Source organism: Bos taurus, chromosome 11 (genome assembly GCF_002263795.3).
Source record: "Bos taurus isolate L1 Dominette 01449 registration number 42190680 breed Hereford chromosome 11, ARS-UCD2.0, whole genome shotgun sequence".
Taxonomy (NCBI): domain Eukaryota; kingdom Metazoa; phylum Chordata; class Mammalia; order Artiodactyla; family Bovidae; genus Bos; species Bos taurus.
Window position 1 is genome coordinate 72,414,854 of NC_037338.1, and position 19,940 is coordinate 72,434,793.

At 50.5% G+C, this 19,940-nt stretch overlaps 2 protein-coding genes across 10 annotated transcripts; one reads left to right on the forward strand and one right to left on the reverse strand.

Annotated features, from left to right (window-relative positions):
* Positions 1-4: 4 nt before the first annotated feature.
* Positions 5-4,659, reverse strand: ATRAID (all-trans retinoic acid induced differentiation factor). The gene is made up of 7 exons (NM_001105505.1): positions 4,537-4,659; positions 3,745-3,866; positions 2,021-2,092; positions 1,741-1,812; positions 1,519-1,640; positions 552-649; positions 5-336 (listed from the first exon to the last, which is right to left on the reverse strand). Exons 1-7 carry the CDS (start codon positions 4,633-4,635, stop codon positions 232-234), a joined length of 690 nt encoding a protein of 229 aa, NP_001098975.1. The 5' UTR covers positions 4,636-4,659; the 3' UTR covers positions 5-231.
* On the forward strand, positions 4,655-15,841 carry SLC5A6 (solute carrier family 5 member 6). 9 transcript variants are annotated; one of them, XM_024998615.2, is made up of 18 exons: positions 4,655-4,745; positions 5,519-5,583; positions 7,590-7,671; positions 8,494-9,036; positions 9,363-9,428; positions 9,745-9,796; positions 10,156-10,223; positions 10,479-10,633; positions 11,012-11,152; positions 11,337-11,466; positions 11,993-12,081; positions 12,478-12,590; positions 12,910-12,977; positions 13,379-13,465; positions 13,612-13,793; positions 14,022-14,125; positions 14,352-14,467; positions 14,875-15,841. In XM_024998615.2, exons 4-18 carry the CDS (start codon positions 8,644-8,646, stop codon positions 15,025-15,027), a joined length of 1,917 nt encoding a protein of 638 aa, XP_024854383.1. In that variant the 5' UTR covers positions 4,655-4,745; positions 5,519-5,583; positions 7,590-7,671; positions 8,494-8,643; the 3' UTR covers positions 15,028-15,841.
* The last annotated feature ends 4,099 nt before the right edge of the window (positions 15,842-19,940 follow it).

Genomic DNA, 19,940 nt, shown 5'->3' on the forward strand with positions numbered 1-19,940 from the left:
GAAAAAAAGAAAAACTGTTTATTATGGTCAACAGCACAAATGTGAACTGGTACTAGTCCACTCCCGGACTGGATGTCTACAACACACTAGGGTTGTGCAAATTTCCATCTTCCTTCCATCGGAGGCCTCTGCCTTGGGAGGATCCGCTGATGATTGATGTCTAGGAAGCAAATCTCCCTGACTGGGCTAAGATGGGGATGATCTTTAGGTCAGTGGGAAGATCTGTGTGGTTCATGAAGCCTTGGCTTTTCGGCGTTGAGTCCCCCAAAGGAGGATGGAGATGGATAAGGTGGTGGATCCCAGAATACCAAAGAACATGAACAATGGGAAGGAGCCCTGTGAATAACAGACCAAAAAAACTTCATACAGGGTTACACCAAGGGCTTAAAACCTAACATTCAGTAATTCCTAGCATATCTGTCCCCTGAGCCAGGGCAGTTTTCTTCTAGTTTCCTTCTCTAGGTGATTTGCGTCAGCTGCTGGTCGTCTTTGAAAGAGGTACTTGATCTATGCGTATCTCTTACCCCTAATTAGGAGGCCTAATTCCTCACCTGGCGCATACACCTGTAGCCATGGAAGCCATCAGCACAGACACACTGCAAGAGACCTGGACCATCAGGTACACAAGATCCATTCTCAGGACATATTTCTGAGGGCCAGAGAGAAACAGAGAACATCACTGGATTTCATTAGGTATATTTCCCATATATCTCCTTCAGCTTAGATTCTCTCAACTATTTCTAGGGCAAAGGTAGAGTGGAAAATAGACTACAGATAATCAGAACACTATCATAATAACAAAATAATTTTAAGACCTTTCTTTCCAAAGGGTTAAGACTTCCGAGCTATGACAAACCTAGAGAGTGTATTAAAGCTATGACAAATGTAAACAGCATATCAAAAAGCAGAGACATTACTTTGCTGACAAAGGTCTGTCTAGTCAAAGCTATGGTTTTTTCCAGTAGTCATTCATGTATGGATGTGAGAGTTGGACCATAAAGAAAGCTGAATGCCAAAGAACTGATGCTTTTGAACCATGGTGTTGGAGAAGACTCTTGAGAGTCCCTTGGACTGCAAGGAGATCCAACCAGTCCATCCTAAAGGAGATCAGTCCTGGGTGTTCATTGGAAGGGCTGATGTTGAAACTGAAGCTCCAATACTTTGGAAACCTGATGCAAAGAACTGACTCATTGGAAAATAGCCTGAGGCTGGGAAAGACTGAAGAAGACAGGAGAAGAAGGGGATGACAGAAGATGAGATGGTTGGATGACATCACCGACTCAATGGACAAGAGTTTGAGCAAGCTCCGGGAGTTGGTGATAGACAGGGAAGCCTGGCATGCTGCAGTCCTTGGGATCATAAAGAGTTGGACACGACTGAGCACCTGGACTGACTGAACTGAACACTTCGGAAACCTGAACAAAAGGCACTTAGGCAATTTTACCGTCTTTCTGATCTAAAGTAGAGAATACAGGGAGGAAGGGTAGTTTCCGGAGGGGTGGAAGTGAGACAGCATACCTGGGTCCTCAGTGGTGTTGCAAATATTCCTTTGTCCTTCGCAACTCTGGTTGTTTATATAAAAAGTGATAGTATCCCAGGCATTAATACCTCCAGGACAGTTGACATCTTGTGGCAGTATCCTGAACACAACACAGGCAGTCATAATACGCAGACCAAAGTTGCTGAGTTCATAGCACTGCCTCTCTTTGGTTCTCTCCCGCACCCCACACTCTTACTCACAGAGTCTGGAGCTGAGTAAAGCCATGGAAGGTGTTGACCAAGTCACCCTGGAGGGGGTTTGCCTGAAGGTCTCTGCAAAGCACACACTGTTAGCACTGTGCTCTAGGAAAACACTTTACTTCCATTCATACATCTTTCTGGATGGTAATCCAGTTCTTATTCTGAGTTGTCCAAATGTAGACAATATTCAAACATCTTTTTAGCAGTCCATCCTCAAAGACTTTCCCATCAACCCTATGCCAAGGTCACTTTTTGGGAAGGAGGATAACTAACGACTTACATGATGATAGCAGTGTGTGCTTGAGGAAAGTTTGGACCAGGGTCCTTCAGAGAGCAGTTCTGGAGATCCAGCCTGAGGAAATAAAGTAATTAGTGAAACTGTGTATCTTTCCCCTTCACCCAGGGTAAGCTATTACAACCCTCTTTACAGCTAATATTCATTGAACACACCTATGTCAGGACCACAAACTAGGCACTCTGGTAGATGTTTTCATCCTGCATTGTCCAATTAAGTAACCACTAACACATGTAGCTACTTAAATTTAAAAAAATCTGTCCCTCATTTGCACTAGTCATATTTCTTCAATATCTATTGCTATTCCTTTACTTAATGGAATGGTGCCTTAGTATTTACTTAATGACTACTAACTGCAAATATTACTTAATGCCTACTAACTGCAAAAATTGGGAGACTTAAAAATAACATTCAGTATCTTAGCTTGCAAGTTGTTTACAAGGTACTAGGGGAACAAGACCATCACCCAAAATAAAAAATATATAAACATTAAATTGCAATGTGAACAGTATATAAAATTAACTTGAGTGGTACAGACACTAAGGATGAGGAAGTGAAAAATTAAAAGATATTACTCTGGCATTTAGTAGTACAGAGTATTCACAAAAGATGTTGGAATTAAAGGACAGATATGTCCTAATTTGATGGAGGAAGGCAAGTTTAGGTAAAGAGAGAGGCTTGAACAGAGAAACAAAGGTGGCCTGCTTTTGGAGGTAGAAGGCTGAAGCCAGACTCTCCTGGAGGGTTTGAGTGGACAACTAATTGAAAGTAATGTTGGAAAAAAAAAAAAGAAAGTAATGTTGGAACGGTAGGTTGGGCCAGTCTATGATAGTTCCTGGTTTGTACTTTATCCTAGGACCACAGACAATTATAAGTGTAATTTTAAAGCCAGAGCAATAATGGAAAGAAACTGGTTTTCTGAAAGTTCAATACAAATAAGTATTTAGATAGATAACGGAATGAGGAGTAAGGAAGCAAGACAATCTGAATCAGAAGTGAGGGTGCTCTGAAAAAGGAAATGTTTAATAGGAATCTATTATGTTTTCTCCACATATCTGGAGAAAAGTCAAAGGAAATTAAGAGAGATCTAGTTTTGGGAGACACCTGCATAATGGTTGAAGCTGTAAGAATAAGTGGATTCTCAAGAGTGTGAGGGGAAAACAATGCAGGAAGTAATCTGTATAAGGGGACAAAAAGAGAAATTTGCCTCAAATATGAATTAATGAGAAGAGGAAGAAAACCGTGTATCAGTGTCCTGGAGGCCAAAGGAGTCATTTCATGGAGACACTACAGTAAATAAGCCAGAGAGTTGATAATAAACAAAAGAAATAAGGTTAAAAAATGCTCAAAATTATGACTTTTATGCATTTTTCAACCAGGAAGAACCACAGGGTTGTTTAAAGTGTTAGTCACTCAGTATGTGTCTCACGCTTTTCAACCCCATGGACTGTAGCCCGCCAGGCTCCTCTGTCCATGGGATTCTCCAGGCAATAATACTGGAGTGGGTTGCCATTTCCTTCTCCGAGTGATCTTCCCAACCCAGGAATCCCACCCCAGGTCTCCTGGACTGTAGGCAGATTCTTCACTTATCACGGTTTAGATGCCTCAAAAATATATATGAATATTTATCCCCAAAGCCAATCAGGCAAGCCTTGAAGAATCCGGTTTGGGAACTTTTTTCCAGTACCCAGGGAGGTCTTCTCCCTCACCCCAGGATGGTGCCTTCCCCATTCAGGCAGCAGCGGGCTCGCAGCGTTAGCTCTGGTGTCCGCTTACAATAAAAAGCCACTTCTGACAAATTTTGCACACTCCCTGGACACTGGGTGCATATCTGCAGAAGAGAGAGAAAAGCGGGGGGGGGGGGGGGGGGGGGGGGGGGGAGGAAACAGAGGCTCAAACGTTAACTGCCAGTATATGCTCCAGAATTCCTCTAACACAGGGCCTTTATATCAGATTTACAGAAGACGTATTTCTTCCTCTGGAACCAGGCGCCAAAACAGCGCACCGGAGAATTTCCGTACCGGATCTTGTCCAGGGAAGGATCTCATCTCTGAGAATTACTATTCGAACACACTTATAATGCCCTCTCCAACGACTTCTCAACCTGCCAGCCCCATGTGACCGGGTGTAAAAGGACTGCAGGTACACAAAGAACTCATCAAGCATTACAGAAAGTACAGTCCTACCAACGCACGCTATCCAGCGGCATTAGAACGCAGCAAGCTTGCAGAACGGCCGGAGGGCTCATTTGTGGAAAGAACTTATAGTTATTCCAATATAACTATTCGAGCGAGGAGGTCAAATTTCAAACGTCTTTGGACGTCAGCAGGGCGAAAGCGCTGGGAGACAGAGGCGTTGAGTACTCGGGAGTGGGAGCCGGCTAGGTGACGGGTAGGGAGGCCCCAGGAACGAAATCGGGGCTGCGGCAGGCAGGGGAGAGGGGAGAGCCGAGTGCCGGCGAGCAATTCTTTTTCAACCCAACCTTTAATCTGCTTCAGTACCTCGGGTAGCGCCAAAGCCCTTCCCACGCTCAGAACGAAGAGCAGGGCTGCAGCCCAGGGAACCAAGCTCAAAGGACTGCCGAGCCCGCAAGGGGCCATTTTTCGCTCCTTCCGACCTTCTCCACTGATCACGAGACGCGCGTGCGGCCCTGCCTCCCACCGTGTCACGCCCCCGTGCGGGGCGTGGCCTGGCCCGCCCCGCTAGTCAGGTGGGTTGGTCGGTGCTGGGAGGGCTGGGGTTACCTTTAGTCGTGGGGGTCAGCGCATTTTTTTTGTTGTCGTTGGGGGCCCCAGTCCTAGTTCGGGGGACTAACCACACCCTTCTCCCCCCTTAAGCGAAGACCTCCTTGCCACCGTTTTCTCAGCGCCGCGTTCCATGCTCCCGGACGTCGGGGTAGCGTCTCTGAAGCAGCTCGGGGTTAATCCATCTGCCCGCAGTAAACATGGCGGCGCGAGGACGGGCAGGGGGCGGGACTCAGCTGTCACCCGGCCCGGCGTGGCCGGGCCCGCTCTCCCGCGGAGGCCGGACCCACGTGTGGAGATCGAGCAGGAGGGCCGGTCGAGGGCGGGCCGTGAGGGGTTGGGTTGGAGCACACAGGCTGCGGAGAGTGGCGTCAGGGCGGGGAGGGACGGGGAGGAGCAGAAAGATGAGGAGCGGGGTGGGCCGGCTCCTAGACTGGAGTCCGGGGAAGGTGAGCGTGCAGGCGGCGAGGTGGTAGTGGTTGTGCCACCTCGCGTGTGGAGGGAGGAGAGAAGTCAGGAAATAAAGAGGGTAAGGGTGATGGGGAGCAAAGGACGAAGGGCAAATCCTGTCGGGAGGAGACGAGCCTGAGGACCCTCGGGGCACCCTGTCCCTTTCAGCTCAGTCCTGAAACCACGCGGCGCAGCTCAGTCCTGAAACCACGCGGCGTCCGGTGCTCTGGCGAGGAGGTGGAAGCGGGATAGATAGTCCCCTAAGTCCTCATCTCCTTTGTCTTCCCAGAAAAGGAGCGATACAGATCTCGGGAAGAACGACAAGACCTTCTTAGTCTTGGCTGGGCCCTGGAGGTAAGGGGAAGACGAGGGCTATCCCGTGGTGGCACGAGGCCCCGACCGAAGGGGCGCCGAGGGAGCCCCGTGCCGGGAGGGACTGAGTGTGGGCTTTGGTTAGGGCCAGAAAAAACTCATCAAAGCTAATCAAAGCTCGTCTTCTAGCCTGGCTCCCCTTCTACCTACCCCCAGGTGTCTGGAATCTAAAAGCATTTACTTTCAGAAGGCTGGCACATTTACTAAGGCATTAGTTACTAGCGTTTTAATGAGGACCTCTAGAGCCTTTCAGATCTTGCGGGATTCTAGGCACAAGGACAGATTTTGAAGGCATCTTTTGGGGAAGATTGGTCCTCCGGTGGCCCATTTGCCTTTTGTAGGGGGCAAAGCAATTCATTTTGCTACCAAAGTGAGAGTGTGATTAGGGTGGTTAGGAATGATTCTCTTTCTTGTCTGTGTATATCAGACTTTTAAAAAGAGCCCCCTACAGCCTGCTATTTGGTGCCCTGTGTGTTAGAGTTTTAGTGAAACAGCTTTTCTGTTACTTTTAGCACCTCTCAGAGAGAGGTGAGTTTTTTAAAGGTTAGAAGGTCCCTGTCCTGCTCTTAGAACCATGTCTGGTGAAGTTTTTGTTACTGGGTCAGGTTTTTCCTGTCTTGCCTGGCTCTTTCTTCAGCCATCCAGGAGGGTTCTCTGCATCTCATGCAAATAGAATTCTCAGGAAGCCCTGCCAGTTTACCCCAGCAGCAGAGAGTCTGCGTTTCTGTACATCTTGTTTTCCATTCTATACTTTGACCTTCCTTCCTTTCTGCAACTACCTGCCTAGCCATATCATTAACCCTTTACGTCTGTACATTTGTACACAGCAGACATATTTCCTCTTACTCTCTGGTAGTTCCTATCACCTCTATCATAGCAATGAAAACCTTGCCAAAGAGGAGTGAGAAAACTTGAGATGTTGCAATGTAGCAAAGCCCCAGGCATCTTTAGGTTAAACCTGAGTGGCCTGTTGGGAACATTGTTCTGGGGACTCACATTTGTGACTTAGTAGAACATGTGATTCAAGAGTTGCCAACTTGTTTTCACCTCTTCGTTGACCCCAGGAGGTTCAGGGTTCAGGTTTGGTCTGCATGAAGCCATATCTTGCCAGGCAGGCAACATATATCCAAGAACACAGGGTAGGAGGGCCGGAAGACAGCGAAGCTGATCTTTCTCCTAGTGGGCAAGAACAGAAGACATGATTTATGTTAATCTGTCTCTAGATTAGTTGAAACCTAAACTTTGTTCCAGGAATGATTGACAACAGTTAACACTCTGCTCCAGCCCCAGTTCAGGGACTAGGGAGGGAGGGGCTTCTGGTGAATTACCTGTCACACTTACTGACAATCCTGTTATTTCTCTGTTGTTTTATATGATGCTGTCCAACCCTAGAGAACTAAAGAGTGTTCATATAAAGTGTATAACCTGAGAGACATGGTGTTTTGAAAGGTATAGATATTATTATCATTGCTAATACTTATAAAGTACATAGCACAGTGCTGTGTTTTACAACATGTGTTCAAAAAATGTTAATGGTCATCATGTTAGGCTTTCTAAATTCGCAGGCCTTGGTGTGTTTGTTGGTAAATGAGGGGGTTATGCTAGTGATCTCCTAAGATTCCTCTAAGTTTTGGCATACCGTGATCTGGTCCTTGTTCTGAGGATAATGGTATTTAATATATTCTCTAAGGATTAGTATTTATTGTGCAGGAGTTAGAACAGCAACTTTCCCATCTCTCAGCAACTCTTTTGCAATTCCTCCTGGCATTCAGTGCCAAGTGGGACTTGCAGCAAAAGCCTAATCCATCTAAGAATGCCGTTGAATGTGAGCTCCCTGCTCTCCATTCTGGAGTCTCTAGGGCTGAGCTGGAGTTTGGGGGTTGTAGGGTGATAGGGCCATTTGGACCGCAGTGATTGGTTCCCTGAAGGGGCCGCAACAAATAGCTGCTGAGCTTCACCTTAGCTCTTCTCACCTCTGCTTCTTATAGACCAGGCCTTCAGCCTCCGTTCAGCTCCAGACACGCAGCTTCTCCAGGCAGCCTTGCTTCACAGCAGGGATTGCTCCTTGAGGTGGGTGTCTGCTCCTGTGGGATAGCACCACTTTCCCTGACTGTTTCTCTTGCCCACCCCTGCCCCAACTCCCTGGCTGGCTAGCTTCTTTCTGAAGTGCCCCTGAAATTGTAACTGTGAACCCCTGGTTCCAGCATGTTGGCCTCTCACTTTTGAACCCAATCTCTCCCTGGATCTGCTACTGACTGCCGTGTTACAGGTAGAAGAGCTGAGAGGTGGTTGGCAGGGCTTTAAATAAGTTGGGGAGAACAGAGTCGTTGGCCTGGGGATGCCTGAAAAGGAATTTGAGGCTGCCGTGGAGGTGGTCTTCCTGGTGATCTTCCTGAAAAGGCGTGCTGTTCGGAAGGTGGGGCCTGAGGCTGGGAGAATAGAGGCCATGGTTTTGTTAGTCTCTTTCCTGAAGTTTCTTCTTCCCTGCTGGGTGGAGGCGCCAGGCTGGACTCTGCTGGCTTACATTGTAGTGACTGGGTCTGTGTGTTCAGGCAGCGGGTGGGGCAGGGGATTCTGAGAAGAAACTAGAGGGTGGGCTAGAGGTGATTTTTCTTTTCCTGCTAGGGTGAAGACCTTAGAAGGTTCTTAAGTTTCACAGTTGTGTATACCCAGAAAGGTCTTGGCCAAATAGTTACCTCCTGGCTATCTCAATCTGCTGCTTCCTCCCTCTCCTCCCAACTCTGCCCTACTAAACACATATCAATGCCTCCAGACCTTTCTGGTTGCCCTGGGGCCTGGCTGGGCAAATCTGATGGGTGTGGAATGCACAAGCCCGAGGGTGGGTGGCCGTGAAGGCAGGGGAGGCCTGCCTGAGAGCCAGTTTCTTTGTAGATCACCCTGGACAATGTCACTTGGTGGAGGAGGACTGTGAGGCGGTGTCTGGAAGTCAGGTTGTAGCGGCTTGCCTGTCACTGCCCAGCTGAGTGGCAGCCCAGACCCCAGGAAGAGCAAGTGGCCGCAGGTCACAGACTCAGAGAGAATATGAGTATGGGGTTGAGCACCGCCACGCCCCTCCCTCCAGCCTCAGACACCGACGTGGTCACGTCCACCTTCAGCCTGGTGGACTATGTGGTCTTTGTCCTGCTGCTGGTTCTCTCCCTTGCCATCGGGCTCTACCATGCCTATCGTGGCTGGGGCCGACATAGCATCGGCCAGTTGCTGTTGGCAGATCGAAAAATGGGCTGCCTTCCTGTGGCCCTGTCCTTGCTGGCCACCTTCCAGTCAGCTGTGGCCATCCTGGGTGTGCCGTCTGAGATCTACCGATTCGGGACCCAGTATTGGTTCCTGGGCTGCTGCTATTTCCTAGGACTGCTGATCCCAGCACATGTCTTCATCCCCATCTTCTACCGCCTGCATATCACCAGTGCCTATGAGGTAGGTAGGGAGGAGCACAGAGGACTCTCAGGGGCAGGGGTAGAGAGAAGGAACCAGGCACACAGGGATCTGGGCCCCTCAACTCTGTCTGCCTGATGAGAGGGGCAGAGAATAAATACATCATGTGTCTAGAAGTTCACTGTGGTGAGGTCGGGCAGGGTAGGAGTTCGGGGAGAAGCACTGTGCTGAGGGGGGCCCAGAGTGGATATGAGTTGGCTATTTCCTCTGTTCCTGGGCTTCCTGAGGGAAGTTGTGTGTGATTTGTTGGGGATGGGGTGGGGAGGAATGCATTGTGTTTGTTTTTTTTTTAATTTACTCCTACCTAGTACCTGGAACTCCGGTTCAATAAAGCTGTGCGTGTTTGTGGAACTGTGACCTTCATCTTTCAGATGGTAAGTGGAATGAGGATAGAAGTTGAACCTGGTGCAGGGTAGAGGGACATGGATTCGGGCTCGCTGGAGCCTTCCCTACTCTCAGACTAGCAAGACTGAAATTCCTGCTCACCCCCAGAGACATCTTGTTGCCGTCCCTTCCAGTTCTAGCACACATAACCATGGTGGTGGCAAACCAAATTTTGGGAGAAGGGAGAGGGAGGGGGAGTGTAGGTGAAGGAAGGCCTCTGGGATATTGGAGCTGAGGTCTGTCTTTTCTTCTCTCTGCCCCACCTCATCGGCTCCTCCCCTCACATTTTCTCTCCACACCCAACAGGTGATCTATATGGGGGTCGTCCTCTATGCACCATCCTTGGCCCTCAATGCAGGTGAGGAGTCACAGTCCCTGGCTCCCAGCCACTGCAGGCTAGGGAAAACCTTTGGGAGGGGCAGGTGGAGGAAAGAATGCAGAAAAGAACCTAACCTTGACCAAGGAATTATTCCACTCTGGGCCCTTGGCTGGTCTTCACTAGAGGTGGAAAGCTAATCAAACATTACCAGGCCCCATCTGAATTGGTTAATCAACACCTTTTGGTGGAGCTTTACAAACCTTTTTTTTTTTTTCCATTGTGGTAAATGATTTATTTCATCCTTATAATCAAATGGTTCATATCTTACTGCATTTCCCTGGTTTATCCCTGGGAAACCCTCCTCTGGAGATAGGAATGTGATTTTTATCTGTTTACAGTGACTGGCTTTGATCTCTGGCTGTCAGTGCTGACCCTAGGCATTGTCTGTACCATCTACACTGCTCTGGTAACCAGTCTTAGGGAAGGGTGGAGAGGAGGGAGGTGGGGGAAAGAGGAAAAGGTGGGACAAGATAAGTAGGTGGGTAGTAGATAAGAATATAGGTGAGGAGATGGGTGTTGTGAAAAGGGATGGGATCGTGTCGGGGGATGGGATGTGATGGTAGGGAATGGGATGGGAAGGATGTCAGCAGCTGGCTGCTGCCCTCGCTGGTGGTGTGGCTCCATGGACATCTGTGGCAGGGGTGCTGTCTTCTCCCTGTAGGGTGGACTGAAGGCAGTCATCTGGACAGATGTCTTCCAGACACTGGTCATGTTCCTGGGGCAGCTGGCAGTTATCATTGTGGGGTCGGCCAAGGTGGGCGGTTTGGGGCACGTGTGGGAAGTGGCTTCCCAGCATGGCCTCATCTCTGGAATTGAGTAAGTACACCCCTTCCCTGGCTGGGGTCTGTCGTGCCTGGGAGCTGAGCCCCTCTTAGAGCCTGCGCCTAGGGTGGTAGTAAGCAGAGAGGAAGCTGTGGGAGTTGAAGTGCAGCCTTGAGGCCAGTGGGAGGCTGGGCCTGCAGGGGTGGAGGACAAGCTCAGTGTTCCCCCGGGTGGTCAGGTGTCAGGATGTTTCTAGTACCTGGGATGAGGCTGTGGGTTGGTAGAATGGAACCACTCCCTCCCCACCCAGCCTGCTGTCCTGTCGTGAGTCCACTTTGGCCCCGGCAGCCATCTCTCTGCCCTGCCCCCTGTCGGAGGAGGGCAGGGAAGGCTGAGTCTGGGGCCACAGTGGCACGTTGGTGTCTATGGCAGGCTGGACCCGGACCCGTTTGTGCGGCACACGTTCTGGACGTTGGCCTTCGGGGGTGTCTTCATGATGCTCTCCTTGTATGGAGTGAACCAGGCGCAGGTGCAGCGCTACCTCAGTTCCCGCACGGAGAAGGCTGCAGTGCTGTGAGGGCAGGACTGGGAAGACGGGGGGCCCGGGATGGGGGAGAGACTGGGACCTGGTTCTGCTGCGGCAGTTTCGGTGGGGCAGGATACCAGGGCACACCCACTGGGCAGGACGTGGACCTGCCTTCTGGGGTGTGGGGACATGCCTGCTAACACCCTCTGCTCTCACTGGCCTCTCTTGCAGCTCCTGCTATGCCGTCTTCCCCTGCCAGCAGGTGGCGCTCAGCATGGGCTGCCTCATTGGCCTGGTCATGTTTACCTACTACCAGGAGTATCCTATGAGCACCCAGCAGAGTCAGGCAGCCCCTGACCAGGTGAGACGGCCTCCCTGCCCCCTGCCTGGACCCCTCCAAAGGGAGTGTCTGGGTGGCTGCAGAGAGGACCCCCACCTGGGGTGGGCACTGCATGTGAAGTCCTTCCTCCCTGGGATTCTGCAGCTGATCATAGGGCCCAGCCCACGGAGCGGGGACCTCCCTTTACTGACTCACTCCTCCGTACCACCTGCCCTGTGGGGAGCCATCACACAGCTGATCTCTTCTATCCCTCCTCACAGCCTCATCTGGTAGAGGAGAAAAGGTGACCCAATGGGGTGGCTAGCGTGCTCAAGTCACACCACTGGCTGGGGGAGAGCTGGGGCACGGGCTGCTGCGTCCTTCTTTGTACAGAGCCCGCTTTCTCTCCACTTACTGTGGGGTCGCCTTCAGTGCCTGGCCCCCTTCCTAAGGCGCCCAGTCTCCAAAGACTGGTCGGCGCATGTGGGTGGCACATGCAGGGGAAGGGCGGCGCTCCCCTGGGAAGGGCTTCTCTGAGCAGAGCTGTACTCTTCTGCTCCGCCTGCAGTTCGTCTTGTACTTTGTGATGGATCTCCTGAGAGGCCTGCCGGGGCTGCCTGGGCTCTTCGTCGCCTGCCTCTTCAGTGGCTCCCTCAGGTACCTTGACCTTTCCCCTCAGGCTTGACACAGCTGACCCCTCTGAGTACAAGGTGACGGGTGGATGGGAGGTCCCTCTGAGCCTCTCATTGTGCCTGTTTGTGTGTGAACGACAAGGGACAGCTCTTCTGTGTGGACAGGCATGTCCTCTCCTAGGCGAGGCCCCTTTTTGGTGAAGGAGTCTTCTATACCAGGAATTGATTTACTTGAACCAAACCTGAACCCCAGTCAGAAGAGGCCAGGTGTCCCTGCCTCCCAGGCCTCTTCCTCGGTTCCAGCTGTCAGAGTAGTGTTTGGGTTACATGCGTCCTCTCCTGCCTTTAGGGCACTTGTCCCTCAATAGGGTCCCTTGTTAGGTTTGCCCTTCTGGACCTGACTTTCTCTTCCTTCTTTCAGCACCATATCCTCTGCTTTTAATTCACTGGCAACTGTTACAATGGAAGACTTGATTCGACCCTGGTTCCCTCATGTCTCTGAAGTCCGGGCCACCATGCTTTCCAGAATCATCGGTGGGATTATACTTCCTTATCTTTTCAGCCATGTACTTTCTAAGATACCTTCTAAGCACTGTCGGCTGTCTGCTTTGAAGTACACTTGCCCAGTAAAGCACTGACCTTGATTATGTGCCAGGGAACTTCCTGGGGAGCAGTCTTGGTCACCTAGAAGTGAGGACAGGGTGGGAGGGACCTGGAGCTGGGTCCTGAGGTAATATGCTCCCTTCCCAGGGACAGAGAGGTAGTAGTTTGACCAGGGAAAGAGCTTTGCTCTGCTTTCCCTGCTTATTGTGTTAACTCACATCTGCTTATTTCTCCCCTGCTTTTTTCCCAGCCTTTGGTTATGGGCTACTTTGTCTGGGAATGGCCTATATTTCCTCGCAGATGGGACCTGTGCTGCAGGTAATGAGGGAACAGAATTGTTGGGGGAGAAAAGGAGCAGATTGAAATCAGAAAGGGAAGAAGACTGCTATTGTGAAAGGAATTGACACAGAGGGCAGGTGTCAGAAGTTCCCCTTTGACCGGCTACGCCTGTAGGTCTGAACAGGCTCCCTAGTAGCCAAAAGCCCCAGAGTTGTTGTTGGCTCAGAGAGGTCTAAGGATCAGCCTCTGGAGAACCCCAGGCATATTCCCATAACTGTTTCTGCCCTCTAGGATCCTGCGTTCTAGTGGTTCCAGGGAGAAGAGACTGACAGATCTGGCTGGTGGGGCTCTGAGGCAGTGGTGGTGGCTCTGCCACATTGCTGAGGCTGGGGTCTCTGAGCCTGTGTGTTCTTTTCTTTTTCTCACCCTGTCCTCTGCAGGCAGCCATCAGCATCTTTGGTATGGTTGGGGGGCCACTGCTTGGACTCTTCTGCCTTGGGATGTTCTTTCCTTGTGCAAATCCTCCTGTGAGTGACCCACATGACTCCAGGGTCATGTGTGGGGGTGGACCTGGGGAATGGCTTGGCAGGGCTTTCACTAGGAGTGCTGGGAACTGGTGTAAAGCTTTGGTGGGGCTGGCCTTGTGACAAGAGAGTGTCACGTCTCTGGGCAGGGTGCCATCGTGGGCCTGTTGGCTGGACTGATTATGGCCTTCTGGATCGGCATCGGGAGCATAGTGACCAGCATGGGCTCTGGTAGAGCACTCTCTCCCCCTAACGGGTCCAGCTTCTCCCTGTCCAGCAATCTGACTGCTGTCACCATGGCCACACTGATGCCCTCGACTGCCGCCTCCAAGTGAGTCAGAGCTCACTCTCTCCTTGGGGAAAGCAGCTCATTCTTGAGGGGTTTTCCAGGGCCCTTGCTAAGGGATGGGCCACTAGAAGCCTGGGGGGTGGGGAATGTTGGGTGTTGGTTCCCCGACCTCTGGGACCTTGCAGGGGGTGGGGGCGGGGAGCCAGGTGCCTGAGGGTCGGTTGCTCCTTCAATGAATTGCTAATTGTCCTCACCCCCTGCTCTCCCCAGGCCCACGGGGCTACAGCGGCTCTATTCCCTGTCGTACTTATGGTACAGCGCTCACAACTCCACCACCGTCATTGTGGTGGGCCTGGCTGTCAGTCTGCTCAGTGGTGAGGGGGCGTGGGGTGGGCGCGCAAAGAAATGAGGACTGCCCGAGGGATGGCACTCAGGGGTCTGGGGTCTGAGCTCAGGGGCTCCTGGATGTCTGGAATAGTCAGGCTTCTTGGCGGAGCTCTAGGAGGTGGGTAGGGGCTAGGGGCTCAGAGGAGTGAGATTGGATGGCTCTGGGAAGTGCCCTGGTTATACACTAGAGTCTCAGGAGCACTTTGTCTTCAGGGGGCATGCGGGGCCGGACCGTGGACCCTCGGACCATTTACCCAGTGTTGCCGAAACTCCTTGCCCTCCTGCCCCTGTCCTGTCAGAAGCGGCTTCCCTGCAGAGCCGGCAGCCAGGTAGCTCCTCTGTTGTCAGATCACCCCTCCCCTCCCTCTCAGACTACTGCCGGACCTTCTGGTTTCCGTCCCCGCCCCCCCCTTTTCTTTCTCCCCCAGCCCCCATTCTCTGATGATCTGCCTGAGCCTGGGCCATCCGGTAGCAGGTGCCGGCTCCTTCCCACAGGGAAGCGGGGGCTTGGTGGGCAGAAGGGTCTTGGCCCCGAGCGGCCACAGCTGCTGGCCTGTCCTCTCCCTCCTCCCACCCTCGTGCTCACCCCAGGCCTGCTCCTCCCCCCGCTGCCCCTTGCTGGTCCCCTTTCTAGCCAGGATCACAGCGGGGTCACCCTTCCTGCAAGAGGAAAAGGAGGTTCCTTCACCTCCCCTTTCGTCTCACGTTCACCCCACCCTTTGCCCACATTCCCCAGGACCTCTCCTTGGAAGCCTGTATGTTTCCAGAGAAGATGAGCAATGGGATGCTGAGGGGCAGCAGAGACCAGGTGGACATGGCTGTGCCTGAGGAAGGCCCCGTCCAGCCGGGGATCAGCCCGACCTTCATCCTCCAGGAGACCTCACTGTGATCCTGGGATCACAGACTTGGGACCCAGACCCAGAGGCCCCTGCGGTACTGGGATGAGTTCCCTGGTGTTCCGCAGGAGGGTCACAGACTGAGTGACCTCACCCACACCAAAGGACCTTGTTCTTGGGAGTTTGTGCTACAGCAGAAGCTGTCATGTCACAGGAGGTGTGAGAGTAGGACAAGGTTTTTCCTTGTTCTTTGCCCATCTGTTCTCTAGAGAACCAGGCTTGCAGGGGGTACAATTCTTTCAGAAAAAGGGATAGAGGTAAATCTCCAGGCAAAAGGATAATGGCTTCTGATTCAGCATCGCCAGGCTTCTTTGAAGTGAATGGAAATAGCTGTGCTGGGCCCACTCTGGCAAGATTGATGCGGAGCTGCCTTGGCCAGCTCTTGTGTCCCTTGCAGTCCCATTGGAGCACGGCTTCTGCCAGCCACACAGGGCCCCTGGGACACTACTTTGAGGTTGTCTGTGCTACCCAGACATCCTGATCTGTCTACCTCCATTCTTGAGAGGGAGGTTTTGGTGTCCCTGAGAGGCCTCTCAGAACACGCAGGTACATTCATTTCCTTTGTGTAGAGTAGGGACGTTTTTCACCTCGCTGCCCCACCCCCTACCTTTGCAATGGGCACTTGGGGATGGGGTGGATGTTGAGAAACCAGGACATGACCAGGTCCACTGTGGAGTGTGCCATCCGTCTGACTCCTGAGCCATGCCACCCTCGTGTCATTTGGTCATTCATGCTCCTGTTTCCTTTTGGAGTTTCTTACCCACATATCTTTGTTCCTAAGGAATAAAAACTGCCATTGGGCTAGAATCTGGGTTCCTGTACTGTCTGCACCTGCTCTTGTCCACCCTAGTCCTGTCCCTGGCGAGGGTGAAGAGCCCCTCCTCCCATGCACAGGTCTTCCCCTGCTGAGGGAGGCCTGCAGGGGACCAAGGGTGGCTGGTGAGGTTTCTGATCTCTGGCCGGTGTGCATGTCTACAGGAGGTAACGTGTTCATGGGGTTGAACGTGCACTTTCCTCTGCTGCTTCTCTTCCCGTGTGGCTCGGTCTGTTGCCTGTCCTGCCCACTTGTCCTTGACCAGAACAATATGCTGCTCTGAGAATTTCCACTTTGGGGGCAGGAGGAAGAAGGTTGCTATGTAGCATTTAAAAATAGAACATTTAAGGTGGACTTTTATGGTCTTGTGAAGAAACTCTGCTTATGCCCACCCACACTTGGTCTCTGTCTCTGCTTGGCCCCATCCAGCTGGCCAGAGCACAGGCTCTTCAGGCCCCTCTTGACAGCCCCCCACCTTGGTCCTGAGGGCCACAGCTCAACCTGTTTCCCTACCCCACCAAGCTGCTAGGGTTCTAGCCCTAGCCAGGCTCTCATTCATTCCTTTTTTTTTTTTTTTTTAATTTTTTTAAATTATGAAAGTATGATAACACATTTACAGGAGACTTGGAAAATACAGAACAAGGTTACATATAGTTCCAATATATATTACAATTATTTTTTAAGTAAATAAATTAAGATTTTTAGTTGGAGTTTCATCATTTATTCTTCATCATATTTATCCATCACCCACTTCATGCAAGGGCCTCACCTTGGCTGCCATCTTATAGCTAAAGAATGACTGTGCCACCCAGGGACCCTGCACCAGGTCCCACCATTGGCATTTCAGAGTGGCCCCTTTTTGCCTCAAATTCCTGTATTTTAACTGTATTTGCATAGAAAAGGGGGGACCCTACAGAACTCAGAACTTTCACAAGTTATATTAAAAGGGAATAATAGATTCATTCTCGATATAAGTAATTCAAACTCAACACAGATGTTCCTTCGTCTCTAATGCAGTAACTTGTCTTCATGCAGAAAAGTACCATTTAATAATTGGGGGTGAAGTCTAATGGACTGATGTGGATTCAAATACTGGTTCATCTGTCCACCTAACCTCCTTAAGCTTCAGTTCCTTCATCTACTAGGTGTGAATTTCATGAAGGTTCAAGATTGTAAAGGATTGATGCATTCCTTAAATTCCAGTTATTGTAGTTTTCGAAGCACTTTTCGTGACTACCTGATTTTATACTTTGGGAGAGAAGCACACACCATGTCGTTTGCATTTTCATGTATCAGGTAACTGGAGTGCTTGCCTAGTGATTGGCTGAAGCAGGGCTAGAACCCAGATCTGTGACTCTCAGTGGCCTACCAAAGTCACATCTCTTGTCCTGGAAGCTGTGTCCTTTGGGATAGGGTGCACACACAGGTGACAGGGTCTGTCCTGACACAGCAGTCCAGAGAACAATGATGTATTAAATAGGTGCTACTGTACCATCATTCTAGAACCTTCCTAGGTCAATTCAGTTCAGTTTAGACACTCAGTCGTGTCTGACTCTTTGTGACCCCATGAATCGCAGCACACCAGGCCTCCCTGGCCATCACCAACTCCCGGTGTTCACCCACACTCACATCCATCGAGTCAGTGATGCCATCCAGCCATCTCATCCTCTGTCATCCCCTTCTCCTCCTGCCCCCAATCCCTCCCAGCATCAGAGTCTTTTCCAATGAGTCAACTCTTCGCATGAGGTGGCCAAAGTACTGGAGTTGCAGCTTTACCATCATTCCTTCCAAAGAAATCCAAGGGCTGATCTCCTTCAGAATGGACTGGTTGGATCTCCTTGCAGTCCAAGGGACTCTCAAGAGTCTTCTCCAACACCACAGTTCAAAAGCATCCATTCTTAGGCACTCAGCCTTCTTCACAGTCCAACTCTCACATCCACACATGACCACAGGAAAAACCATAGCCTTGACTAGACGGACCTTTGTTGGCAAAGTGATGTCTCTGCTTTTGAATATGCTATCTAGGTTGGTCATAACTTTCCTTCCAAGGAGTAAGCGTCTTTTAATTTCATGGCTGCAGTCACCATCTGCAGTGATTTTGGAGCCCCCAAAAAATAAAGTCTGACACTGTTTCCACTGTTTCCCCATCTATTTCCCATGAAGTGATGGGACCAGATGCCATGATCTTCATTTTCTGAATGTTGAGCTTTAAGCCAACTTTTTCACTCTCCACTTTCACTTCATCAAGAGGCTTTTGAGTTCCTCTTCACTTTCTGCCATAAGGGTGGTGTCATCTGCATCTCTGAGGTTATTGATACTTCTCCCAGCAATCTTGATTCCAGCTTGTGTTTCTTCCAGCCCAGCGTTTCTCATGATGTACTCTGCATAGAAGTTAAATAAGCAGGGTGACAATATACAGCCTTGACGTACTCCTTTTCCTATTTGGAACCAGTCTGTTGTTCCATGTCCAGTTCTAACTCTTGCTTCCTGACCTGCATACAGATTTCTCAAGAGGTGGATCAGGTGGTCTGGTATTCCCATCTCTTTCAGAATTTTCCACAGTTTCTTGTGATCCACACAGTCAAAGGCTTTGGCATAGTCAATAAAGCAGAAATAGATGTTTTTCTGGAACTCTCTTGCTTTTTCCATGATCCAGCAGATGTTGGCAATTTGATCTCTGGTTCCTCTGCCTTTTCTAAAACCGGCTTGAACATCAGGAAGTTCATGGTTCACATATTGCTGAAGCCTGGCTTGGAGAATTTTGAGTGTTACTGTACTAGCGTGTGAGATGAGTGCAATTGTGCGGTAGTTTGAGCATTCTTTGGCATTGCGTTTCTTTGAGATTGGAATGAAAACTGACCTTTTCCAGTCCTGTGGCCACTGCTGTGTTTTCCAAATTTGCTGGCATATTGAGTGCAACACTTTCACAGCATCATCTTTCAGGATTTGGAATAGCTCAACTGGAATTCCATCACCTCCACTAGCTTTGTTCATAGTGATGCTTTCTAAGGCCCACTTGACTTCACATTCTGGCCTTCAAACCTTGCTTTAGACCCACAGTAAAATGTTTCACAGCATGACCCAGTACACTCATACATTGCATTGTGTTACTAAAACATGTCATGAAAAAGGGTCTCTAGGTATAGTTACTATTTCTGGAGCTCTCCTTTTCCCTTCACTCTGTGAATAATTCAGCCCTCAAGCCATCATGTGGAGCAGAGCAAGTTAGGCATTCATGCTGGAGGCTCTCATGGATGTCAGAGCTCAAGTGAGAGGAGGGAGGCCATGCATAGAACTGGCCCAGCTTGGATGTGAGACTGAGCAGAATGAGGAGGTATCCACGCAGGGCTGAAGCCTGCTGTAGTGTGTTAGGGCTCTGTTGGGTGAGAAGTGTCCGTTGGGGTCAGAAGCCTGATGTAGGGTTGGAGAATATGAAAGGCGTTCTTAGAGGCAAGAAGACATGTGGGTTGTCAAAGGGAGTGAGTGAGGTGGGAGCTCATAAGGTGGACAGCTTGATTGGGGGGGAGGGGGTGTCAGCATGAGGAGAGCATCCACAAGGTAGGTGGCTTGGTGTGGCTTATCAAATCCTGTGTGTGTGTGTGTGTGTGTCTTCCGTGGAGAATCAACTCACACAGAATGAAGAGGGCATCTACACATGCGAGCAGCTCAACCTGGGCTGTTAGAGCCTGAGTGCTGTGAGAAGGGCATCTGCAACAGGAGGAAGAATCTGTCATCAGGTGGGAGCCCAAGTAGGGTGAGGAGGTCATCTGCCATGGAGGCAGCCAGGGCTGGGGGGTCAGCTCAAATGGGGAGATGAAGACATCCACATAGGGGCCAGCCCAGTGGAGTCTCACAGCCTGAGTAGGATGAGGAAGGCATAATATGTGTGAGAGAACTGTTGGGGCTGTGACAAGATGCTGTGACAATCAATAGCATGAGCCATGTTTCTCACTATTGGGGAAGAGTGTTTCGTGGAATGGGAGAAAGCAAGAATGAACTCTGGTGAATTGGAACAGGAGATATTGGCATGTGTTCCTGGTTTTCAATAGATCTACATAAATATAGAAATAAATAGATATGAGGACTTCTGTG